The sequence below is a fragment of the Notolepis coatsorum genome (genome assembly GCF_963971535.1).
Source record: "Notolepis coatsorum genome assembly, chromosome: 15".
Classification (NCBI taxonomy): Eukaryota; Metazoa; Chordata; class Actinopteri; order Aulopiformes; family Paralepididae; genus Notolepis; species Notolepis coatsorum.
In genome coordinates, this window is record NC_140179.1 from 61,726,221 (window position 1) to 61,754,097 (window position 27,877).

At 41.6% G+C, this 27,877-nt stretch overlaps 1 protein-coding gene across 1 annotated transcript; it reads left to right on the top strand.

Moving 5' to 3' along the window:
* Window positions 1–1,383: 1,383 nt before the first annotated feature.
* On the top strand, window positions 1,384–27,877 carry calua (calumenin a). The gene is made up of 7 exons (XM_084330738.1): window positions 1,384–1,499; window positions 2,200–2,418; window positions 10,986–11,179; window positions 15,812–15,978; window positions 20,896–20,956; window positions 23,479–23,678; window positions 26,206–27,877. Exons 2-7 carry the CDS (start codon window positions 2,201–2,203, stop codon window positions 26,308–26,310), a joined length of 945 nt encoding a protein of 314 aa, XP_084186864.1. The 5' UTR covers window positions 1,384–1,499; window position 2,200; the 3' UTR covers window positions 26,311–27,877.

Consider the following 27,877-nt stretch of genomic DNA (forward strand, 5'->3'; position numbering starts at 1 on the left):
CACTATAGACGGTTAACCGTGGAGTTGTTCATGTTTATTACATTTTTTGGACTGTCTTTTGGCCTGCTCTCTCACGTGTGTGCACACACACACACACACACACACACACACACACACACACACACACACACACACACACACACACACACACACACACACACACACACACACACACACACACACACACACACACACACACACACACACACACACACACACACACACACACACACACACACACACACACACACACACACACACACACACACACACACACACACACACACACACACACACACACACACACACACACACACACACACACACACACACACACACACACACACACACACACACACACACACACACACACACACACACACACACACAGTGGGAATCCAGCAATAGCAACCGCTCAACGTCCTATCCCCACTCAACAAAAAAAAAACTCCAACACAGATTCAGACCAAAACAAAAATGTAAACAAAGTGCAATACCAAGTGGGGCTCTTTTGCCTAGAGATGTTTGACTACATTACAGAGTCTACCTTTAAGGACATTTACTACAGTTGGTGCAATTAAGGCATTGTGCAATTTAGCTACACACACTTACATTCAATTGCTCTCCATTTGGGACAGTGACACCTATAATAACAACAGCCATTTTGATACATTATCAAAGTCTCTCTCACACATTATTGTGTAAATGCTAGTGAATTAAATGACAATGAAATCAAACTATTCCTCTTTTCCCCAGGGACGCGAGAAGGCCTCTAGGTTCTCTAGTCTAGGACTCTAGACTCCCAAGTTCCCTGTATGTCATGTATGTCATATATGTTATGATGAATTGAAAATGGGGGACACTGATGTAAACAAGACGAAAGTCTTTCTCGGGTCTGCATCCCCTTAACAATTGTGCATGAGCTGTACTGTATTGTACCCATTCTGCAATCTGTTAATAAAATGTTCAATCAATCAATCAATCCCTCCCTGCCTGTTTGCTGCATTTTGGAGGATGATGGACGGAATGACAAAAAACGGACCCAGATTGATGAATCAATTCATGTGATATGATAATTATGTACCCCCCAGTCTGATGATGTAATCTTACCAAGTACATAGGCCCCCACACTACGTTTCTAAAAAATCTGGGGACGTGGCAAATAGCAGTACGACTTTTCTCAACGCGGATCTTCTGTCTTCACCCGATAGGCTGACATGGTACACGCAACCAACGACGGCCAATGAACGGCAAGTGCGGTGAGCGAGCTTTCTTTCCGATGCACGACGTCATCAACCCAACGTGCCTCTTGATGAAGTGGCCCAATCGGATGAAAGGAAGCGTCGTACACGGACTGTGGTTGGCTGCGTGTGGGACGGGACCGTGACGCGGAGGTCGGGGTGTGATCCTGACTGATGTGATAAGAAGAAGGTTGTGTTGGCGGCTGCTGAGGCGCATTCTACTCCTGTTTTGCGTCAATAACTACAACCCACAGACAGGTAAGTGTATTCTCATAATGCCTACGGTTATAAATATATGATATTATTCTATTATCTATAAGGCAAGGCCTTGCATGTCGGCGTCGCATTCCTCAACAGCCCAGACACAGACAGTGCAGACGTGGTCATAACACAGTAGTTACCATAGAAGGCTGGATTTGTTAGAATTGAGGTCAGTGTCTGCACTGTCTGTCTTGATTGCTGTGTTATTATTTATTGGCATGTCGCGATCTATCAATTACATGGATGCCGTTTGTGAAGTTGTCTCTATTGCCATGTCGTTCCCATTCATGTCACGTCGATCAGGTACAAGTCATGCTGTAATGTTGACAATCGCTTATCGGCATTGCAATGTCCTCCTGTAGTAAGGGTTCTCCCCCTCCTCCACTACAATGTCACGGTTCAGCCAATCCATTAATTGGGGAGTATCAGGTTTTCAAGTTTTGTTTTATTTGTCACATATAATGTACATTACAGTGAAATGCTTCGTTCTTCTGTATGAACCCCCTGAGATTGTGCTTCATACAGTAAAGGGTTAAAAGAATAAAGGCCAAACACTATACAAAATAATATACAAAAGTCAGCGCCACTAAATCGTGTGGAAAAAGCCATGCTTGCATTCAGCAGCGTCTATGATGTGTAGAACCATGTGATTCATACTTAATTGAATGGAAATCTCTCTCCCCCCCCCCCCTCTCAGGATGATACGGCCACTGGTCATGTGTTTTGCCCTGTGCGTCGTCTACGCCACCAGTAAACCCACGGAGAAGAAGGAGCGTGTTCACCACGAACCAGCTCTCAGCAGCCTCGAGCACAACGACGCCCAGGGCTACGAGTACGACCACGAAGCCTTCCTGGGTCAGGAGGAGGCCAAGACCTTTGATGACCTCTCACCGGAGGAGAGCAAGCGGAGACTTGGGTGAGTCGAGTTCAGGAACCCTGGCTGCATCTCTAGTGCGTCACAATGACACTCCCGAAAAGCCATTTATTTAATTGTGAGTTGAGTCCGTTTTGTCTTATTAGTTTACCCCTTAAAAGCCGGGCATCTCATGTACAGTGTCGTAATGGGCCAACTCTACTGAGAACTCACTGTCCATGCACTTATATTAGAATGTCTGTGTGGTATAGTTGTTTATTAAATCAAAGGAACACGCCAACATTACGGGAAATGCGCTTACTGTCCCCTCCAGAGTCAGACAAGAAGATAGATACCAATTTCTTCTCTGTGTTACCACAAATGAATGGAAGCGGATAGGGACCTAGCTGTTGGCCCAAAACACCTCTCTCTGAGCTTTCAAACTAGGCTAGTGTCTGTATCCGCTTCCATTCATGTGTGCTAAGCTAGGCTAGCTTGCAGCCAGATAGCTTTCTACTGAACGTACAGAGAGGTATCTATCTTCTTGTCTGACTCTGGAGAAGACTGTAAGCACATTTCCCATAATGTAGGCGTGTTCCTTTAACCCAAACCTAAGCCTAATAGGAGACCTCACGCCTAACACTAGCCAAAAAAGAGAGGTGGGGAATAAAGTATACGAACAGTGGTTTGTCAGTCAGCAACCGAGATGTCTGGCTTTTAAGCGAACAGATGTTAAAATAACATCATTCATGGTAGTGTAGTATTGACATGTCACCCAGCCATCAGGTATGATTCTTGACAGACAGTAGAGGTTGGTCTTCACACAAGGAAGTAGGAAATCAATCTATCCCATAAACGTGTTAAAATGTGGACAATGCAGCTAAGCAGGAAATTCTATTTGAATGATGGGAAATGTCCTTTCCGCACATATGCACGAACACACACACACACACACACACACACACACACACACACACACACACACACACACACACACACACACACACACAACACACACAGAATGCACACAAAAACAGGTTGAGCGAGGTTCGGTTGTGCAAGGTGCTTTTGGTTTCTTGTAAACGTGTGTCATTAACACATTGACGACCAGCATGTAGCGCCGATTTATAGGCCAGAGGACAGAGGTTTGTTTACAAACCGATGTACTTTCTAACAGCTATATATATAATTTTAATTAATTAATTTAAATTGCTATCTGTCCATTCTCATTGTCACTTGAGTGCATAAACCGTGCCTTCATAATGGCTTAAAGAAAATAAAAATCCATCGCTTGGTTGTCATTTTATAGCGCCATGAATATAAGGTTTATCGCGATTTTCGCCTCGTCTTTTTTCTGGGAAGCTAGATATGAGGCTAAAAGCTAGTCACGTTATATCAAACGCCATTTCTGCTGTATATATACGAATGAAATAAAACAAACTGCGTAGCATCCGGACTATTACAGAGCATCTATGGATGAAATGGGGGCGGCGGGGAACGCCGATTAGTATTATTGATTAGCAATACAGTGTGCGTTCAGGTAGCCATTTTCACTGATTGATCACGTTAGGTTTTAAAACAATGTCCAATCCAGCTGTAATTTGGGAGAATAGTATCCTACCGTCAGGCCATGTGATCGCCGGCAGCATTTCGTCATTAGTCAACGGAATCTGGTAGATCGATATGTCCATTGGACAATCATAAATCCCATTATTCCAGGCTGAAATATGCGATCGGTAACGTGATCAAAGATGGAGGGTGTTCGTTTGGAACCGAGGCTCATATGAAACGCCCACATACAGTGAAAAGATTTTTTTTTTCAAATGCCCTCAATGATACTGCAGTGGAGCGATGGCGCCCCTAAGCGGATCTGGCCGGTATTGCATGTTTCGAAAATCAAATATGTGGGTAGGTCATGCAAGTCGATCGCAGACGTTAATAGCGTTATTAATATGGAATATAACAATAACAACTCGCCACGAGTTAACTCGTGGCTCTGGTCCTCAACGGGTGGAATCGAAACACGTATATATACGTGGATGGTCCACATAGTGTTGTTAACATAACACTTAGCAGATAACATTAACAGATAACATTAATGACTACACGGAGACAGTGCTGGACTTTGTTCGTACTTTGGTGGAAGAAACAATCCCCACTACCATAATTAAAGTTTACCCAAATCAAAAGCCCTGGGTAGACAAATCCGTCCGTGAAGCTCTGAAAGCGCGCACCACAGCATACAACGCCGGCCTGGTGGCAGGCAACATGAATGACCACAAGGTGGCGCGATACAACGTAAGGAGGACAGTAACAGAGGCAAAATGGCGCTACAGGGATAAAATTGAACTTCAGTTTGAACAGGCTGACTCCAGAGCTATGTGGCAGGCAGTGATGCCACAGATTACTTGTAAAAGTAATCTGATTACTGATTACTGATTACTCCTTTAAAAAGTAATCTAAGTTACTTTACTGATTACTTGATTATCAGAGTAACTTAGTTACTTTGAAAGTAACTAGGTTACGAAGTTGTCGTCGTTCCCCCAACAGTTTTTTTTAAACGCTTTATTGAAAGTGCATAAATTGTTTTTAACTTGTTTCTCTGCACATAACGTAAATTGTTAAACTAGTGCTTCAGCTTCTGTACCATCAAGTATGGTAAAGCAACAGTCTATGATGCTCACAGCATTAGAGCAGCCAGCCAGTGGTTTTACAAAACCAGTGTATCACATCTAACAAATGCAGGCTGAACTATTCAATTATATCAACTGTAACTATTAAATTGTTTTTATAAATGTCTCTCTATAAACATACAATCAGTCTCTCTTTAACATGTAAATTAACTGTAAATCTGGCAAATAAGAGCTTTTGCTCTGCCACCATCAAATATACATTAATCAAAAGGGAAAGAAAGAAACAATCTCTCTCTTTTGCTGTTTGGCTGGTGGACCTCCGAGTCCTCCTGTACCTAGATGTAGCAGTACTGTCTATCTGTATGTCATGTATGTCATATATGTTATGATGAATTGAAAATGGGGGACCCTGATGTAAACAAGACGAAAGTCTTTCTCTGGTCTGCATCCCCTTAACAATTGTATGTATTGAGCTGTACTGTACTGTACCCATTCTGCAATCTGTTAATAAACTTTTCAATCAATCAATCAAACCTAGTCGAAGCGTCGGCTAGTGTTGTGATTCCAGATGCTTTCAATGCAATTGGATGTGCTGTTTTTAGCGGTAGACAGTATTTTGTTTCCTCCGCATATGAATGTTTTTTTCACCCGGCTTAGCTGACACAAACGTGAAGTAGTGACTGAGGCTCGTTTAGACGAGCGTTTTGGGATGGAAGTCTGAACAGAAACCGCGGTTTCACTTTTAATTTTGCGTTTAGACAAGCGTTTTGGGGTGGAATTCTCTGTGCAGACGGCTGCTGTCACACGATTGGCGCATATGTCACATGACGTGCTGTGAAGACCCGCCCTACTCTGTCTCTGATTCGCAGACTGTGGATGGGGAATGTGATTGGACCAAAGCAGAGTCACTCACAGACAGAGGGTCCAGTCACGCCGCGGGACACATTCTTGTGTAACCCTTTCACTGCCACACGACGTCACTCCCAAATAAGAAAAACAGCTCAAAATGTATTTTTGACTGTCGAAAACGAAATAAAATACTGCATTCCGCCTGCATTATGAATTTATGATGAGATAGTAACGAAATAGTAACGCACAGCCACTTGGACAAGTAACTGCAATCAGATTACTGGCTTTTAAAGATTAACGCGTTAGATTACTATTTTCGGGGAAAAGTAATCAGATTACAATAACGCGTTACTTAGTAACGCGTTACTGGCATCACTGGTGGCAGGGCCTCAAAACGATGACAGACTACAAAGGCACCTCCCTCAAACTAAACAGTGACATCTCCTTAGCAAGTGATCTCAATACCTTCTATGCAAGGTTTGAGGCTGGTAATAACAACACCAGCCTACAAGCCACGGCAATGGGGGGGGGGGGGGGGGGGGGGGGGTCTGCTGATGGAGACTCAGTGTTCAGGGTAACAGAGCATGAGGTGAGGCGGACCTTTAAAAAAGTGAATATCAGGAAGGCAGCAGGACCGGACGGCATCCCCGGCCGCGTCCTAAAAGTCTGTGCCGACCAACTGGCCCCGGTATTCACTGACATATTTAACCTGTCCTTAGAACAGGCTGTCATCCCCACCTGCCTGAAGAAGTCCACTATCATCCCTGTACCTAAAAAAATCCAAGCCTGCTTGCCTCAACGACTACCGCCCTGTAGCTCTCACCTCCATAGCCATGAAGTGCTTTGAGAAGCTAGTAAAGGGCTACATCTGCTCCTCCCTCCCCATCAACCTGGACCCCCTGCAATTTTCATACCGCCCCAACAGGTCCACGGAGGACGCCATAGCCCATGTGCTGCACACAGCAGCATCACACCTGGACAAGAGGAAGGGGAACTATGTGAGAATGCTATTCATCGACTACAGCTCGGCATTCAATACCATAGTCCCCTCCAAACTCATAGCCAAGCTCAGGGACCTGGGCTTGAACTATGACCTCTGCCAGTGGGTCTTGGACTTCCTGACGGGCAGACCCCAGGTGGTGAGAGCAGGCAACTGCACCTCCTCATCCATCACCCTCAACATAGGGGCCCCCCAGGGCTGTGTTCTGAATCCCCTCCTCTACTCCCTGTACACACACGACTGTGTGGCTCAGCGGAGTAACAACACAATCATCAAATTTGCTGACGACACAGTAGTGGTCTGTCATGCACTTGTCCTAATAAACTAACCTACACTGTAACACGCAACACTTGATGAACATTGTTACTCAGCTGATAGAGTTGTACCCTTCTTGCTGTCTTGTCGTACAGAACTTGTAAGTCGCTTTGGATAAAAGCGTCAGCTAAATGACTAAATATAAATGTAAATGTAGTGGTGGGCCTGATCTCTGCAAACAACGAGAGGGCCTACCTGGAAGAGGTCAAGGTCCTGGCGGGATGGTACCAGGAGAACAGCCTCCCTCTACAACCTCCCTGAACGTCAGCAAAACAAAGGAGATGATTGTGGACTTTAGGAGGTCGGGGGTCAAGGACTACAGCCCCCTCAGCATCGACGGGGCACCGGTTGAGAGAGTGAACAGTTTTAAGTACCTCGGAGCCCACATATCCGAGGACTTGACATGGACCACACACATTGACAGTGTTGTGAAGAAGGCACGACAACGCCTCTACTTCCTCAGGCGCCTAAGGAAGTTCCAAGTCAGTCAGAAGATCCTTAAGAACTTCTACTCATGTACAATAGAGAGCATCCTGACTGGCAACATCACCTCCTGGTTTGGGAATAGCACTGCACAAGACCGAAGCAGACTACAAAGAGTGACACGTTCAGCCGAACGCACAATTGGAGGGGGGCTCCCCACTAGTGCACTGCAACCTTGCCCAGGCCCGACGGGGCCCGGCCTGGCCCGGCGGGTTCGGGCTGGGTAGGGCTTTTTTTTTAATAAATAATTCGGGCTCGGCCGGGCCCGGGCACCGCCGTTTATTTTTATTTTATTTTTTTATTGCGTTTTTTTTATTATTATATTTTTTTTTCATATAACTAGGGTTATAGGATAACCTTCGTTTTAAGATTCGCTTTCTCTTTTGCGCCAGAGAAACATTTGGATGTAATTACTGCAGCGCGCAGGGAGAACTCAGGGGACGAGTTCAACTCGATTGGTTGTGTTGGAATATAGCCAGTTGGCGAACGTTTTAATTTGTTCTTGGGATGTATGTAGCCGGTTTTGTTAACGGTGTTCAACGCGTTGCTGACGTCTGGTGAGTGATGTTATTATTTGCTGGGTCTCGACTCGCTACCTGTTTTGTTGTGATTTTCATTACGTTGCTCTGCTCGAAATCTGATTTCTGTTTTCTGTTTGTTTGTTTGACTGAGTAGGCTATTGTGTGTCGTGTGTGTGTGTGTGTGTGTCAAAGAAGATTCTATAGCCTTCAATACGTTTTACGAGGCTGATGTGTGAGTCAGAGATATAAGCGAGCACTGGGAGAGACGGCATTGCGAAACAGGCTATGTAAATGCTTCTTAGTTTTGTTTATTTATTACGTTCATATAAAACCGTGTTTCGAATATTTAAAACAAATACAAAAAAAATTATATTTTAATAATAATAATAATAATAATTTTTTTCGGGTTTTCACGCGGGTTAGGGCTTAAAATATTATTTACAGTCGGGCTTATTTTCGGGCAGGGCCTGAAGTTCACGGGCTCGGGCAGGGCTCGGGCTTTATTTCAAGGCCCTTGCAGACCACTACTCCCCACTAGAGTTGTTCCGATACCGATACTGGTATCGGAAAAGCCGCCGATACTGGCTAAAATGCTGGTATCGGTATCGGCGAGTACCCTCTAATGCTGCGCTCCGATACCATATGACGTAATTTATCAACAACACTGTGGTCTGTTGAGTAAGCATTATAAAACAAACGTGTGCTTAATCGATTAAAGTGTCAATGCCATTTGTCATTTTAACAGCAGATACTTTCTTAAATGTCATCGTCCCGACAGAGCGGTGTTGACGGCGAGCTCATGGGTTCGCTTGGTGGCTGGTGTTATTAGCATTGAACGGCTAACCGAAAGCTAGCTTTAACATTACCTTGGCTAAAGTTGGGGCTATTCATATAATCCAGCAATAATGGCTGCAGACCTGCAAGCAAAGTACAGCAAGTTGGCAAAGGAGTATTCCAAGTTAAATCACAATGTCACCAGTAACGTTACAGTCTTCTATGGTCTTCCCATATACCGGTAGCTCATGCTAGCTAACGGTAACGTCGTCATTGCACAATTGCACGTCGCGTACACAATTAATGACATGTTGCGGACAGCCATATCGGCGACAATGTTTAGCTTTTAGTGCCAAATGATAAGAGTCTGAGGCGGAGTCTCAAAAGAGAATGTTGAATATTTATTGTGCAAAAATCAAAACAGATCCGACTGCTACTGAACGGAGCCTTGTAGACAGACTGAGTAGGGTATATCTGCAGAGCCAGTGGGTAGCGAGTGCAGCAACGTATAATGTCCGTGTGGATCATTGGAGTAGGGTATATCTGCAGTGCTGAAGCCCCATACTCATTGATTAATGATACTAATACAAATCTATACAATCACCTGTTGTTGAATAAATACCATTACTTTCTAGTTATGACTAAAAAATAGTATATATAAAACAGTATTTGTTAAAAAAAAATATATATATATTATATTTATAAAAAATTTATATAATATCGTTTTTTTTTTTTTTTATGTATGCACTGGTATCGGATAAGTATCGGTATCGGCCGATACCCAAAGCTTAGGTATCGGAATCGGATCGGAAAGGAAAAAATGGTATCGGAACATCTCTACTCCCCACCCTCCAGAACATTTACAACAAGCGGTGCAGGGGTAAGGCTAAGAGAATCATCAAGGACTCCAGCCACCCGAACAACTGCCTCTTTGAACTGCTGCGGTCAGGCAAGCGATACCGGAGTCTCAAGGCGAGCACAGAAAGACTCAGAAGAAGCTTCTATCCCCAGGCCACCAGGCTGCTCAACAAACACTAAACACTATACAACAACCATCAAATGCACACAGCACACACATCCACACGCACACACTCACTTTATACAAACAACACACTGCAGCACCCACTCTCCACACTTTAGATCACCTAAACACACTTTATATTTATTGGTAAAGGATTTGCACTACAACTCGTACACCTTACTGTAAATTGTACCTAAATTGTACCTCATCCCATTTCTGCTTATATAGTATTGTATATTAGTACACTGCATAGTATATTGTATATTATATGGTAACTTCTATTCTGCATCGAACATTGTACATATGTCTATACTGAACACTGTGACATGCTATACTATTTTATTTCATACTTATCTTGTCTAGCACAGTCTCTGGTGCGTAACAGTAAGAAGCATTTTGTATAAAAGTATTCTGTACTTCTGTATGACAACTATTAAAGAAACTTGAAACTTGAAACTTGAGCAACTTTATTTATGAAATACATATAATTATTATTATTATGATGATCATCACCATCATAATTGTATATTCACATTATTATTAACATCCATGGCATTCATTGTACTGTACTTGTGCTGTGTAATGACAATGAATTTGAATTTAATCTAATCTAATCTAATTTACCGCATCACGAGCCTCCATAGTATGACGTATTTCTGAATGCGACAGATCTTTGGGCTGGAGTGGGGTGGGCTGGGGGGTTATTCACAGATTAGGTACTTTTTCCAGGAAAATAAAACAATCGATTTCCTTTGACAAAGATAAAAAGGAAATAATTGTTGGGAATTATTTTGCCACATAGTGAGAACTAGGTGCAGATAAAGGGTAAAATGGAGGAAACGTTTTTTTTACATTTTATTTCAGATTTGATTTTCATGGGATCTTTGATAATAATAATAATAATAATAATAATAATAATAATAATAATAATAATAATAATAATAATAATAATAATAATAATAATAGTGATATTGCATTGTGCATTTTCCCAAAAGCTTTTCTTTATTGGGGTTTGTCTCCTTCTATTAACGCAGCATCATCGTAGACAAGATTGACGATGACAAGGACACTTTTGTGACCGAGGAGGAGCTGAGGGCCTGGATCAAGAAGGCCCAGAAGAGGTACATCTACGACAACGTGGACCGCCAGTGGAAAGACTTTGACATGAACAACGACGGCAGCATCTCCTGGGAGGAGTACAAGAACATCACCTATGGCACCTACATCGGTGAGGAGGAGGGAGGGAAGGAGGGAGGGAGGGAGGGATCTAGTAGTGATTTGATTTGATTTGATTACGGATCCCCATTAGCTGGTGCCATGGCAATCAGCTAGTCTTCCTGGGGTCCACACAAAAAAACATACAAAAACAATTATTGCAAAACAGAATGATTAAAAGCCAGTACTCAACATACAATACACAATGAAACTAACAATTAAGATGGCTAAAATTACATGCAAGCAAAGAAACAGAAAACAAAAAAACAAAACAAAACAAAATACAGTGTTAACACTTTGACTGCCATGAAACGTCTTTTCACGTCATTGCTGGCCATGCTCAAGTTGCCGGGGGACGCTGTACAGCGTCCTTATATCAATATTTCAAAAATCCACGATCGGATTCATATGTCCCCTCCGCTGGCCTGAGATCCACCAGCAGGACCCACTGAGCTCTCTGGCGGTTCAGGAGCGCCATCTGCTGGCCGATCTGCGCAATCGCCAAACAGGATGTTGAATAGAGGTTGTCATGACGACCGTAGTACTTCCGGGCGCTCGCTATAGTTCATGGGACTCTGGCTCGTCACGCTACACGGTGATCGATTGGCAATAACTCGATAAACAACATGATTTGGACGTATATACCATTATACAAGCTGGAGATGGACCGGGTAAAAATATATCCCATAATGATAAGATTTCTACTCGACGATGATCGCCCAACGGCGCGCGGAGACTGGGGTGAGTTTCAGCGTGTAACGTTACCGTCTGCGATACTAACTGCTATTATCAACATTTGACCCACATTAGATGATTGGTATAACGCTGCCCACGGAATTATAAACGCCCCCTCGCCCATCCGGTCAACATCAGATGACGTGTAGTAACTTCTAGAAGTACGTCTAGTTGGAATTTTTTATATCGCGCTGATTGCCATCAAACTGTATTTCATCATCAATATAATGCATTTGGGGCTATATATCACGTTCTGGAGAAAGCTGCAGAAAGAGATGAAAACATACTTATACATTAGACCATACTTTACTATGAATATGTGAATGAAAAAGTTTAACGTTGCTACACAATGAACAATACATATAGGACTTTGAATGGGCCCTAATAATGGCAATGTAGCAATATAATTTAAAAAGTTATAGCCCTGCAAAGAAGGGGACTTTCTCCATAGACAAATAGCGCTGGCAATCTATGGTATATCATGAATTTAACCTTAGGCAACCAAAGTGTTAAATACAATTTAAGATTGTTTTTAAAATTGAATATTTTTAAGAATTGCTTTTAGAATGCTCATCAATGTTACTAAAACATCAATTTCACCATACCTTTAAAAAGAAAAGAAAAAACACACAAAGTAATCAGAAGAAGTTTTGGATAACATGGCTGCAGCTACACTCATGCATGACATATATTAATTTCCTTCCGGATTATGGCTCCTTTGAGTTTCTTTTTGAAACTGTCCTTGTTTTCCGTCCGTATAATATGTAATGATTGGAGGATAAATAAATAAATAAAAAGAGGGCAGGGCTTGAGACAAGACAGTACAGCTTAAAGGATAACTCCACTATTTTGGGAAATTAGCTTATTTAACATCTTCCCTGGAGTTAGACAAGAAGATGCATACCTTTTTTGTCTCTGTGCGTGCATTTTAGCTTTGGGAATAGATGCTCCGTTAGCATAGCTTAGCTTCATCACTGGAAGTGAGGCAGGACAGTAGCCTTACAGTGCCTTACAGTGTATTGCAAGGTCTGACATTGACCAAACTTGATATGCATGACCTTGGTGGGCTCTAGGTCAACTCCTGAAAAGGGGGTCAATGTCAGACCTTGCAATCAAAAGTTAGGGGCGCACTGAAATTATGGCAAGGGTTATTAGCCCCCTAACTTTTGATTGCAAAGTCTGACATTGACCCCCTTTTCAGGAGTTGACCTAGAGCCCACCAAGGTCATGCATATCAAGTTTGGTCAATGTCAGACCTTGCAATACACTGTAAGGCACTGTAAGGCTACTGTCCTGCCTCACTTCCAGTGATGAAGCTAAGCTATGCTAACGGAGCATCTATTCCCAAAGCTAAAATGCACGCACAGAGACAAAAAAGGTATGCATCTTCTTGTCTAACTCCAGGGAAGATGTTAAATAAGCTAATTTCCCAAAATAGTGGAGTTATCCTTTAAAGGACCATACTAGTCCTTTTGACATGTGTGGGTTCCAAGTAATTATTTCTTTGATGCAAAAAATGAAGTCACACTTTTCTTATCACCTTTTTTTCACCAGTACTGAAAATGTTGGTAGTTGTTATTATTGTTATTATTATTATTATTATTATTATTATTATTATTATTATTATTATTATTATTATTATTATTATTATTATTATTATTATTATTATTATAGTTATTATTATTAACTGCCACAGGCTCCCATGCTCTTGAATCTTGAAATCTTGTATCTGAAAATGTGTCTTAACACTTTCTTCGCCAGGCTTATGTACATCATTATACCCCTCTCTGCCAGCTCTATTTGTCTATGGAGAAGTTCCCCTTCTTTGCAGGGCTATAACTTTTTAAATTGTATTGCTAAATTGACATTACTATGGCCCATTCAACGTCAATTATCTATCGTTCAGGACGTAGGAACGTTATACTTTTTCATTCACATATTCATACTAAAATACGGTCTAAAGTATAAATATGTTTTTATCGTTTTCTGCAGCTTTCTCCAGAACGTGATTTATAGCCCTAAATGCATTATATTGATGATCAAATACAGTTTGATAGCGATCTGCATGAGATAAAAAAAATTCAAATGGACGTGCTTCTAGAAGTTACTACTTATCATCTGATGTTGACCGGATGGGGGGGGGGGGGTGTTTATAATTCCGTGGCCAACGTTAGATGATTCATCTAGTGTGGGTGATATGATCATTAGAGCAGTTTATATCGAACACGGTAAAAAAAAAACGCTGAATCTTACCCCAGTCTCCTCGGGCCGTTGGGCGATGAGCGTGGAGCAAAAATATTCCTATTATGGGATGTAGAAATATGCGATCCATCTCCAGGTTGTATAATAGTATATACGTCCAAATCATGTTGTTTATCGAGTTATTGGTAACGGATTGCTATCCATTGTGTCTAGCTCGAGTCCCGGGACTATTAGCGAGTGATCGGACCGAATTGGAATGAGCACCAGCTTCCGTTTCCTGTTTCCGGTTTGGGCGATCCGCTGATCGGCCACCAGATGGCGCTCTTGAACCGTTGGAGAGTTGAGAGGGGATCAACAGTAGATCTCAAGTCTCCGGGGGAGAAATATGATTGCGATCACAGATTTTTGAAATATTGATCTCAATGACGTGTTACGGCGTAATAGAGGGGGTAGGAGGTATTCTCCAGGGATAGCGGCCAGCTTCCTTCTCATCCTCCTCTCCGCTATCACCTCTAGTTTGACCTGCTCGACTCCCACCACGGAGCTAGCCTTCCTCACCAGCTTGTTCAGTTTGTTGGTGTCCCTTGAAAGGCCTTGAAAGGAAATTCCACAACACAAAGTAGCACACAAGTAAAACTATTACACTATGACACTATTACAAACAATGATACACACACACACAAACACACACACACACACACACACACACAACCAATTACATGGCGATAATAATTATATGTACATTAATATTTGACTGTGGTTTTGTATCTTTCTTTTCTCAAAATTCCACATTTTATATCTTTCCAATACTTTTATACAATTTCCTTAAATATGTGGAACATGTTTTTCAGACTTGAAAGAAATTCTAAAGAAATCAAGAAATGTCTTGTCAACATTCTTGGTGGGTGTAGCAACACACCACATTTTAAATTCATCATTCCCCTCCCTGCCCGGCTAATTTAGCTTTGATTGCTTGAACATCAGAAAGGGGAATAGTAATACTACTGAACAAGTTTCATGTTTTATTTTGTTTTATTTGTCACATATACGGTACATATACATTACAGTGAAATGCTTGGTTCTGTATGAGCCCCCTGAGATTGTGCTTCATACAGCAAGAAAAATAATAAAGACCAAACACTACAAAATATACAATATACAAACTAAACTAAAGTACAAAATGAAGTGCAAAATGCAAACTTTTTAAAATGCAAAAATGAGGTAGGGATGTAGTGCACATATTTTCGTAAAAAAAAATATATATATATGGTATAGTGTTAGAAAGTGTTTAGAGTGTCTAAAGTGAGTGTTAAGGTGAGTGTTTGTTTAAAGTGAGTGTGTGCATGTGGATGTGTGTAGATGTATTGGGTTAATGTTACATAGAGTCATTGAGCATCCTGATGCCCTGGGGATAGAAGCTCCTTCTGAGTCCGTACTGGCCATGAAACAGCTTCTCAAGGCTTGTTAGGCCAAACTTCAAGCAGTACCTATGGCATTAATACTACTTCCAAAGTATTAATGCCATATCCATGATACCAAATCCATACCAAAGACAAAAACCCATTTCCATATATTATGAGACTTGAGATTGTATGTTTTGTAGTGTCGGTTTCCTTTGCATAAAAAATTAATTCCAATACAACAAAAGGCAAAATGACAAAAGAATCAGCTTAAATTTTTTTTTAAACGAACTCCCTTCACCTGACAGACGACCCTCAGCCAGACGACGGCTACAACTATGAGCAGATGATGGCGAGGGATGAGAGGCGCTTCAAGGTGGCGGACCTGAACGGCGACCACATCGCAAACAAGGAGGAGTTCACCGCCTTCCTCCACCCGGAGGACTACGAGCACATGAAGGACGTTGTGGTGCAGGTGTGTGTGTCGCCGGCGTCGCCGCTCATGTCTTTTTAGATACAAATAATAATAATAATAATAATAATAATAATAATAATAATAATAATAATAATAATAATAATAATAATAATAATAATAATAATAATAATAATAATAATAATAATAATAATAATAATAATAATAATAATAATACATTTTATTTGGTGGCGCCTTTCAGGACACCCAATGTCACCTTACAGATCATAGAAAAAAAATTAAATTAAAAACACAAGGCAGTTAAAAGTCAAGGTTAACAATAAAACAAGCAACAGGAAGTATAAAAACAGTTAAGTTAAAATAACAAAACAAACAAACAGCAGGGGGGGGTATAGGACAGTGGCAGAGGTTACAGTGAATAAGCTATAGTTTGAACAGATGGGTTTTCATTTGGGATTTGAATGTTGATAGTGAGTCAGACTGTCGGATGTGAGGGGGCAGGGAGTACCAGAGTCTGGGAGCCGAGCAGCTGAACGCTCGGGCACCCATGGTGCTGAGGCGTGAGCTGGGGATGGAGAGGAGTCCAGTAGAGGATGAGTGGAGGGAGCACCCATGGTGCTGAGGCGTGAGCTGGGGATGGAGAGGAGTCCAGTAGAGGATGAGTGGAGGGAGCACCCATGGTGCTGAGGCGTGAGCTGGGGATGGAGAGGAGTCCAGTAGAGGATGAGTGGAGGGAGCACCCATGGTGCTGAAGCGTGAGCTGGGGATGGAGAGGAGTCCAGTAGATGATGAGATCAAGAGACTAACAGGGCCGGGCCCTCGTGATTATAGTTGGGTTCAGAACTCTGTACCGACCGAATTACAGCGGTAGCACCGAGTACCGATTCATCCATGCATCAATTAGGACCAACTTTTGGTACCTTGACATGTTTATTAATATTACTAGACAAGAGGGAGCCTTTTCCACAAATATATATATTACTGTCCCGTAGGGGTGGACGGTATGGTCTAAAATTTATATCACGGTATAATTTGAAGCATAGACGGTAACGGTATATATCACGGTATCAGTGTTTCCGTTAGAATAATTTTTTTGCCTGATAGGCAGGCTATATAAAGAATGACATCCTCAAGGCATGTAGATTTATAATATTTTAACTTAAAACTAGGCTACTTTTGCGTATAAAGTCATTATATTCCAAATAAAATAAGTCCCGAGTCGAGACTCCGTGCTGCTCCCATTGCAAACAGCGAGGCTGGATGCTGGATTTTGCTAGAAGCATATGTAGCTGCAGAGCCGCAGAACCATGGGCGCTTTCAGGAGCCATTGGCAATTCAGCCGTTGGGTGGGAGGGCGCTGTTGAGCGGGCCTGTGACCAGACCTAAAAGCGCCCATGGTTCTGCGGCTCTGCAGCTACATGCTATTCGCAACTCCACTGCTGCAGCCGTCCTCCCGCTGCAGCCGTCGTTATCATAACACTACACACATATCATAATGTTTACAGCAAACTGTAGTTGATCACCAGGTATGTTTTATTAACGTAGAATAATTCATATAAGAAAAACGATAGGGAAATCCCTTACCTTTCTCCACTGGTTAAAAATGCCAGGAACTGAAATTGAAACTTGCTGTGCGCCGCGGTGATATGTGTTTATTATGAAATGACAATTGCGTGTTGACACGCCCACTGCGTGAAGCCTCCTAAATAACTTTTTCCAGTTTGCACATATCTATTATCTATGACTAATTCTATCTATTTTTAGGGGCAAATGCGATTGAAATAGTTGCGCTGTGGTTACATGACGTCATTGCTCTTTTAGAGCTGCTCTACCGGTTACACGGTATAGTCAAAATCCATACCGTAGAGCAAATTCATACCGTTTATACCGTATACCGTTTATACCGTCCACCCCTACTGTCCCGTCTCTTGGGTCTTTGGAAAGACCAGACGAGGTCAGAGGAGTTTGATCATATTTACTGAGGATGGCCAGATGATGTTGATATTTAAAAGTTTAAAAACATAATACATGATTATGCGATTTATTTATGTGTGGTGTGTTACAACAATAAATAATAAATAACACTAGACAATTCCGCCCGGGGGAAATTGTGAAAGTGTGGGTGACGCCTGTGCACCGCCGGCCAACGGGAGAGGGTCTCTCGCGAGTCTCTATGACAAACGGTTCAAAAGATACAAAAAGGGGGAGGAGCCAAACTATGGGCATGGTCAACATAGACCAATGAAAGAGGACATCCCTACTGAGTACAATGGCACAACCTCCCGAAAAATAAATTTAACACTTTAATCGCCGATGATGTGTTTAGACGTCATTCCTCGCCATGCTCATTCTGCCGAAGACGCCGTAACTCGTCTTTGATATCAATAATTCAAAAATCTGTGATCGAAATCATATTTCTCCTCCGGAGACATGAGATGTACTGGTGAGCTCCACTCAACTGTCTAACGGTTCGAGAGCGCCATCTGGTGGCCGATCGGCAGATCGGCCAAGAGGGAGGGGCGCGCCAAACAGGAAGTGCTCATCCATAATCCGTCCGGGCACTCGCGATCGGTAGCCGGACTCCATCTCAACACACTGGATAATCAATCGCTCGCCCTAACTCAATAAACAACGTTATTTGGACATATATAGTATTATACAACCTGGAAATGGTTCATCAGGATCAACATCCCATAATCGAAAACTGTCTACTCCACGCTGATTGTCCAACGGCGCGAGGAAGATATGGTAAGATCCAGCGTTATTTTCTAACGTATTCTTTACTAACTGATCTGATGATCATATGACCCACACTAGATGAATGGTATAACGTTGCCCATGGAATTATAAACGCCCCCTCGCCCATCCGGTCAATATCAGATGATACGTAGTAACTTCTAGAAGTACCTCCAGTTGAAATTTTTTTTTTATATTTTTTATTTTTCATAAAAAAATATTTTTTGACAAAAAAGTCAAAAAAGTTTTTTTCAGTCCCATTTCGGGGAAAGTGGTCCAGGGTGGTCGGATCTGGAGTACTGGCCCCCTTTTTAGAAATCAGACTAAGTGTTGAGCTCCAGGCTCTGAAAAACTACTTTTTAGACTTTTTTGTCCAAAAAAAATTTTTTTTATGAAAAATATAAAATATTAAAAAAAACGTATTAAAAAAAATGTCTGCGTTTTTTAAACTGACTTTTTTGTCAAAAAACTTTTTTTATGAAAAATAAAAAATATAAAAAAAAATACGTATTACATTTAAAAAAAGATAAATCGGGAAAGAATTTTTTTTATGAAAAAAATATATATATAAGAAAAACGTATTAAAAACGTTTCTGAGTTTAAAAAAGAATTTGGGACTAAGGGGGTGTGGCCTAAGGGGGTGTGGTCTACGGATCGGGGGAGTGGTCAACATCGATCAATGAAAGAGGATATCCCTACCGAGTACAATGGAACAACCCGCAAGTCTCGACGACAAACGGTTCAAGAGATACACTAAGGGGGTGTGGCCTAAGGGGGCGTGGTCTAAGGATCGGGGGAGTGGTCAACATCGACCAATGAAAGAGGATATCCCCCAATGAAAGAGGACATCCCTACTGAGTACAATGACACAACCCGCAAGACAGAGGGCGCTGTCAAGCAATTCAGTACTGCTACACAGAGGGGCGATTAAGGGTTAACGAGAGGTCATTGGCAGGTCAGCTGTAGCCATGAGCCATGAGCCACCACACCTGTTACCTAATTAGGCACGAATGACTTGCACTTTCGATCCAATGTATTTCAATGAGGGCAGATGCATGACTGCATTCTCACGATGATTAAAAGCAAACGATAAGAGATGAAGCGTTTTTAGCACTTCAAGGGGTATGTGAAGGGTTGTGTGCGATATTGTGGCATTCCGGCGACAATTGTGGCCCCGGTGACGATCAGAACACAAGGGGGGAAAAGCGATAAAACCAGCCTTTTCTTAGAGTGGGAACACATTGGTGTCTATGGGGAGGAGAACCTTCAAATAAATGGTCATCAGTTGAGATAGAAATGTCCAATTCCATAAATTTTTTTGTGAGCGAGGCGACAGCCGTGTCATCGTTTTGATGTGTTGTTTTTATATCTATGTCCAAAATTGAGATCACTGTCGCAATTTACCCAAGGTGGTGGACTTTTTTTTTTCACCTCCTCCACTCTAACTTGCCATTCATTCCCAATGGGACCGACATTTTCCCGTTTAAAGTCGATTCGTAGCCAAACGGTGCGGTGAAACTTTCCGAAAAGCAATAGACACTCGAGGTGGAGCAAGCCGGTCGTTTTGATACCTTTCATGTGTATGGGGCGCGAACGCTCTGGGAGGAGTTTTGTTGGCAAAATCGGCGGAATAAAGAAGAAGAATAATATAGACACAAGAATATAGTGTGGCTTTGCCAGGTCACCCACACTAATTTATTAATGTTCTATATAAATAACAATGTTGAAATAATTAAGAGTTAAGTACAGAGAAAAGGTACCGTTCGGTACAGATACCAAATTCCAGGAACTGGTACTGGGGGAGTGCACAGACAATTTGGGGGGCAGGGGCTCAAGCTACAAAAAGGGCACTTAACCCACCAACACCCAGTTACATTTTCTTTTTGGATGTGCACTTGGGGCAAAAGGGCAGGGGGCTCAAGCCCCCCTTCGGCCCTATCTGTGCACGCCACTGCCGGTATCCGTTCAAATGTGAACAGTACGCAACCCTACTCATATAATAACTTTATTTATTTATATAGCACTTTTCATACAGAGGTTGCAGTTCAAAGTGCTTCACAACAGTAAAAAATACAGGCATAAGCGAGCATACAAAATTATAATTTAAATACAAAGAGATAGAGAGGTAGGAAAATCACAGTTCTTCAGTAATAAAAATAATAAAAATAGTAATACAAATAATAAAATAATTTGATACATGTCTCCCTCTGCTTACCCACACAGGAAACCATGGAAGACATTGATAAGAACGGCGATGGTTTCATTGACCTGGACGAATACATTGGTGAGTAACTTTAGATTTGAAGATCTGCCCCTGGAAGTGTAAAAAACAAAACAAAAAAACAATGCTTGCTCGCTCGCTTGCTTGTCCACCCTTGTTCATTGCAATCTATTGACTATGTTGGCGGTACTGCAATTTCAGCTTCCGTTGTTGCACTTGTTGTTCAAATCAAATCAAATCAAATAAAATTTATTTATAAGGCCCGACAACACACGTTAATGTCCCCATGGGCCGTACAAGTCTTCTTTAAACAAGTCAAGAAGAAAACATAACAATAAGTCAAGAACAGAACAAGAACACCATAAGGTCCAACAAATTTAAAATAAATGCAAATAAATGAAAGAATGCAAGCACTCCCAGACATACCCCACGCGAAGGTAAGGAAAAACTCACTAAAACCTAACAATAGGGAAAAATGCTCCACGGGCAGTGTGGAGGAGAGAAACCTTAGAAGGGCCATTCAAGGGGGGATCTCCCTTCTTAGATGTCGGTGATAGTAGTGTTGCAGACTAACAGTTGGTAAGCATGCACTCAAGTGTGTAGTGAAACACAGATGAGTGCATGCAATAGCAACTGAACATTTTGAAAGATTAAAGATAGAGCTGATAGCGATAGCAACTGAACATTTTGAAAGATTGAAGATAGAGCTGATAGCGAATCTATTTGAGTCACAGGGGCGGCGCAAAGAGGGTCGCGTCCTCCCCGTCTTAATCACGGGACATTCAACACTCCGGTCATTGCTCAGGGACAGCCGGAGACAGGGAGATAGGGGGCGGCGCAGAGAGGGTCGCGAATTCCCCGACATCATTGCGGGACATCATCGCGGGACGTCCGGCACTCCGGTCACCACTACGAGACCTCCGGAGACAGGAGGGCACGCAGAGAGGGTCGCATCCTCCCGGCCTTCATCACGGGACGTCCGACACTTGTTAAGTCACTCTGATAAGGGGTGCCTGCGCAAATGTCTAAATTGTAAAAGTGACCTATTAGACCTATAATTTAAACCTATCACTTTATATTCTTGTATTTACTGCATTTTTATATATCCATATTTGTCTGAATATACCTGCATATAACCCCTCTATGTACTTACCTATTACACCTGCATATAACCCATCGCTCTATATGATAGCATGTACAAATGTGGTATATACCATATACTAGGGCTGTCAGTTTATTGCGTTAATTAGATTAATGAATTACACAGCAAATTGTCGCGTTATGAAAATGAACTCAAAATTAATAATAAAAAAACTTTTTTTAATTTAATTTTTTTAAATATTTTTTTATCTCATTCATTCCATAAGAACGTAGAATACACATTTACAGATTTTTATTTTATTTTTTTTAAATATGGTCCATTTGCATGTTCTTGGTATCTGATTCTAGGATCTCAGGGAATGTATTCCCAGTGTCAGAAATACTGTGTCTGTTACTAGGCTTGAGTAAATTATAATGAACCAAAGGAGAATATCAATTCAATTATATATATATTTTTTATCTTTGACTGTGAATAACAACATGCTAAAATTGACCAGACCTGAAAAATCGAAGCAAATGAATAAATGGAAGATGATTAAACAGAAGGTTTTGTAGATACAGTACTGAATTCTGCCATCCGGACACATGCCATTTGAAATATGATTATAGAATATAGAATATCAGGCCTAAAATGGTTATGCGATTAAAATGCGATTAATTTAATTAATTAATTACAAATCCTGTAATTAATTAGATTCATTATTTTAATCGCCTGACAGCACTACCATATACACACAGTCTTTACACCTGTATCACTGTACATATTATACTACAACTCTACATACATCTGTTTAGCACTACACTCAGTAGTACTAATTTGTATATTTTGTGCCCAGTTTAATCACTTGTACATTGTATATTACTGTTGCACTTTACTGCTACATTTGCACTCTGGTTGGATGTCAAACTTCTTTTCGTTGTACTGTACTTGTGCTGTATGATGACGATAGCTTCTATCCCCAGGCCATCAGGATGCTCAATGACAACGACACTATGTAACAACCCATCATCTACACTCACTGAACACACATCCACATGTACACACTCACTTTAAACAAACACTCACCTTACCACTCACTTTAGACACTTTAACACACTTTATATGTATCTATTATTAAACAGATTTGCACTACATTCATACCTCATTTGCACCCTACCCTAAGTTTTGTACCTCACCTCATTCCTGCATTGTACCTCACTGTTACTCATTTTACTCTGTATTGTATATTGTATATAATATGTATATTGACTGAACATTCCCTTACTTACTTTTTTTTACTTAATTTCTTTACTGTATGTAGCACACTCTCAGGGGCTCATACAGAAATAAGCATTTCATCATAAAGTATTCTGTATTTTGTTGTGACAAATAATAATACAAAAAAAATGTTTACTTGAAACAAACATTTGAATCTAAATCTAAACAGCACGCATTCGCCTCCTTTGCCAGCAGCACCCCTTGTTGTTAACGCTGACCCCTACAGGTGACATGTACAACCACGAGGACGAGATGGAGGAGCCCGACTGGGTGGCTACGGAGCGCCAGCAGTTCCACGAGTTCCGGGACAAGAACAAAGACGGCAAGATGGACAAGGAGGAGACGATGGACTGGATCCTGCCTTCTGACTACGACCACGCAGACGCAGAGGCCAAGCACCTGGTCTACGAGTCGGACTCCAATAAGGTATGGTAGATCTCTCTCCCTCTCTCTCTCTCTCTCTCTCTCTCTCTCTCTCTCTCTCTCTCTCTCTCTCTCTCTGTCTCTCCCTCTCTCTCTGTGTCTCTCCCTCTCTCTCTCTGTCTCTCTCTCTCTCTCACTGTGTCTCTCTCTCTCTCCCTCTCTCTCTCTCTCTCTCTCTCTCTCTCTCTCTCTCTCTCTCTCTCTCTCTCTCTCTCTCTCACACTGTGTGTGTCTCTCTCTCTATCTCTATCTCTCTCTCTCTCTCACTGGGTCTCATTCTCGAACGAAGTTACGACAAAATATTTCGTCTTAGCCAGATTTCGGCCTATTTAAGACATATTAGGGCTGGGAGTGGGAGTCTTCAAATTTTCCTGAGATCTTATTTGAGAGCAGATCTAAGAGTGCTGAGGAGCACACTTAAATATGCTCTCAGCCCACGATCAAATCTCATGATTGATTGACTAATTTAAAATGTTATTATAACTTGACAGACTGTGTTCTCATAGTGATTCCTTCACCTCAACGCTACAGGCCTCCTTGGAATTAATTACTTAATCATAATTAAAATAAATATGACAATATTTGTACGATAAGAAATTACGAATTTGATGTCGGAAAAATAAATAATATGGATTCATCTGATCACAGGGCAGCTGGATTAACCATATCTGAACCAGCTATTTTGGACAAATAATTACTCAGATATTCAAACACAATTATGCAATTATTGTGAAATGATTGAAAATAATAATAATGTAATGCCTTCTGTGGAATTTGTATTTCTTATTTGTTACACATCTGTTTTAATGATTAATTATATACATTTGAAAGAATGCAGGTCAACATGCAATGTATCCCATTGATTGGTATACAATGGGACAGACCTTTGTTTGATTGATTGAAAACTTTATTAACAGATTGCAGAATGGGTACAGTACAGTACAGCTCAATTACATAAGGGGATGCAGACCAGAGAAAGAATTTCGTCTTGTTTACATCAGGGTCCCCCATTTTCAATTCATCATAACATATATGACACACATGACACAGATAGACAGTACTGCTACATCTATACATTTATGACATACCAGATTTGCAAATACAGTACTGTTTGTGATACAAAAAGAGTCCAGAAAAGAGAGTACATTTGACGTAGAAACTGTTGGAGGAGGTTGGGTAGGGATGGGTGGGGGATAGACTTACACTGTACAAGCAAAACTGTACATTGGAATATTGACAAAACCATACTTGGTCATTTACTGTACATTGGAGGGGGTTGATATAGCTATAAACCTGCATTCCTTCGAATATATCATTAATCAATTAAACTTATATTGAAATACACTATATAGCCTATACACCAACACTGAAATGACAGTGGATAAATAAATAAGAACTAAAGCTAATCGGTGGAAATAGACTGCATTAATATTCCATAACAAGTCTTGTGTGCGCCTACGAATGAACAGTAGCCTATAGGCTTATGGAATAATAAGCCATACTGCGTTCATTCATTACGCCCGCCGTAGGCTATATATATTATATTTCATTCATTCATATACAGTACTGCGTGCGCGCCTGTCTGTGTGTGCGCGCGCTGCGGCAGGTGTGTACCGCGAGCTGTATATGATGCCAATACATTAATCTAATCTAGTTTTGATGGGCGCAAGCGTGATTACGAAACCTAGCCGCATTTCTCGGAGACGCTCTCTGATTGGCACTGACTGACGCTAGGTTTCGTAATCACGCGGCTCGCAAAGCACTTCCGCCATTCCATTTCACACAGCTGCGTCACCAGTTGCCTTATAAGGAACTATGGAGGCGGTGTTTTGTATGCAAATGAGCTGAACGGGAACGCGCTTTGGAGTTTACGACAGAATGCCATTCTCCAAGCAGATATCAGATCATATAATTTCTGCAACCGTTTCAGCCACTTAAGACATATCTCCAGCACGTTCAGGACTCAGAGTGTACTTGTCATAGATTATGTCTCAGTGGTTCCAAGATAAGTCTTCCAGAATATATCTTTGGAAAATTTTCGGGAATGAGACCCACTGTCTCTCTCTCTCTCTCTCTCTCTCACTGTGTCTCTCTCTCTCTCTCACTGTGTCTCTCTCTCTCTCTCTCTCTCTCTCTCTCTCTCTCTCTCTCTCTCTCTCTCTCTCTCTCTCTCTCTCTCACTGTGTCTCTCTGTCTCTGTCTCTCTCTCTCTCTCTCACTGTGTCTCTCTCTCTCTCACTGTCTCTCTCTCTCTCTCTCTCTCTCTCTCTCTCTCTCTCTCTCTCTCTCACTGTGTCTCTCTCTCCCCCTCCCTCTCTAATTTGCTCTGTCTCACTGTGTCTATCTCTCTCCCTCCCTCTATCTTGCTCTGTGTCTCTCTATTTTGCTCTGTCTCTCTCTTTCTCTCTCTCGCTCTGCCTCTCCATCTATCTTGCTCTGTCTCTCCATTTCTCTCTCTCTATTTCTCTCTCTGTATATTTGCTCTGTGTCTGTGTTACTGTAACTGATCTTCACCTCCTTGTTGTTCCAGGATGGGAAGCTGAGCAAAGAGGAGATCGTCGACAAGTACGAGCTGTTTGTCGGAAGCCAAGCGACAGACTTTGGAGAGGCGCTAACACGGCACGACGAGTTTTAGAGACGTAGCGTTTGTCTAGATAGATACAAAAAATTATTTAGGCTTTGATTTGATAAGTGATTATAATTTATTTTTTAATGAAACCTACTCAAACACCACTCCTGTGTCCAATTAGTTTGAAGATGATGGTATTTGATATTTCCTTTTCCGTGTTTACATTCAGTGACTTCTGGGTTCATTTTTGGAGTTTTGTTACAATGTTCAATGAAGCAAAATTAGCTTCCATACTGATAATTGCATTTCCCTTTTGAGAATTGACTTGTCCTCACAAGTATGGTATGTCACTTGCAGAATTGTCATGACATTTTATTTTGTTGGTTATTTTTTTATCTTTATTTTTTACAACATTTTAAACCACGGTGCTTGCTGTAGTAGCCACTGCCCCCTGACGTGATGGTACCAATAGATGACGGTTAAACTCGTTCCCGCCGTATTTATTGTGATCAACGTTTTTAGATCAAAGGATCTTCACCAGGAACTCCACCTTCATGGCGATGAAGAACATTCTTTCTATCGAAAAACGCAGATCACAAGAAACACAGCAGGAGAACGTTTTAACAGTGCACGGATTCTATTATTTGTGATGCTGATCTTTCATTTTTGTCCCGCACCTGCTCTACCTTTCCAACAATCCCCATTGTGACCCCATTGTCACTTTTTGCTTTGTCCACCTTGTGCCTTTGAATTATTTTGAGGTCACACGTTAATTGAAACCAAACTCATCTCTGATGAGAGCAGCACTTGACCCTCGGTCAGTTTGTCCACATGAGCTTTTACGTGTTTCCTTGTTGTACTGTCCTTGTTTTTTTTTGTTTTTTTTTACACCGTTGTCACCATGTTACTGAATCCCTTCCCTAGAACCACGAGAAGAGGATTGGCCGCAATCTCCGACAACGTCCTCACAGGAGTTCACTGGGAGACACAACACTACCTCTTACAAAGCGGTGTCTCTCCCGGTGGTAACATGGAAGCTATTTCCAAACGTTGCCATGACGACACTCACCCACCCTCTTCTTATTACCCCCCCGCCCGCCTCTGTCTCCTGTCCTCTCAGTAGTCATACTGACTTTTTTTTTTTATCTTGTCTGTCTATTCATCTTGTCTTGGGATAATTTCATCGAACCCTATCAGGTGTAGGGTTTTTTTTCTTTTCTTTTTTCTGGAATGTTCTCTTGGAATCCTACAACAACCCCATAGCTTTTCCGGTGACCGGTAGCCATTTTAACGCCCGCCGTCAGAATGTTCAGTTCTCAGAATTCGTATCTCCACACGTCGAGACTGTAAATACCTGGAAGGGTTAAGTGATGATCGACCCAGTTGAAGCACTCCAGACAATAGCGCGAGTGGCGCCTCGATCTGGGTCAGAGAGAGCCGACAGAGGGACACCCTGAAAAAGTCCTACAGGAAGATGTCATTCCAGCTTTGTATTAGGGACATTTTAAAAAACCATTGACGTTGACATTTTTCCTACACGCACAGACAGAATGTATGACGATTCGTATTTTGGACTAAATGCTGTACTTTGACCTCTACAGCCTGTTTCTAAATAAAAACAAAATTGAGTAAA

Bases quoted from the DNA above. Each gene is read 5' to 3' on its own strand.
- calua (XM_084330738.1), top strand. From the start codon at position 2,201: ATGATACGGCCACTGGTCATGTGTTTTGCCCTGTGCGTCGTCTACGCC. The intron at 2,419-10,985 runs GTGAGTCGAGTT...CTATTAACGCAG, and splicing joins GAGAGCAAGCGGAGACTTGG to CATCATCGTAGACAAGATTG. The intron at 20,957-23,478 runs GTGAGTAACTTT...TGACCCCTACAG, and splicing joins TGACCTGGACGAATACATTG to GTGACATGTACAACCACGAG.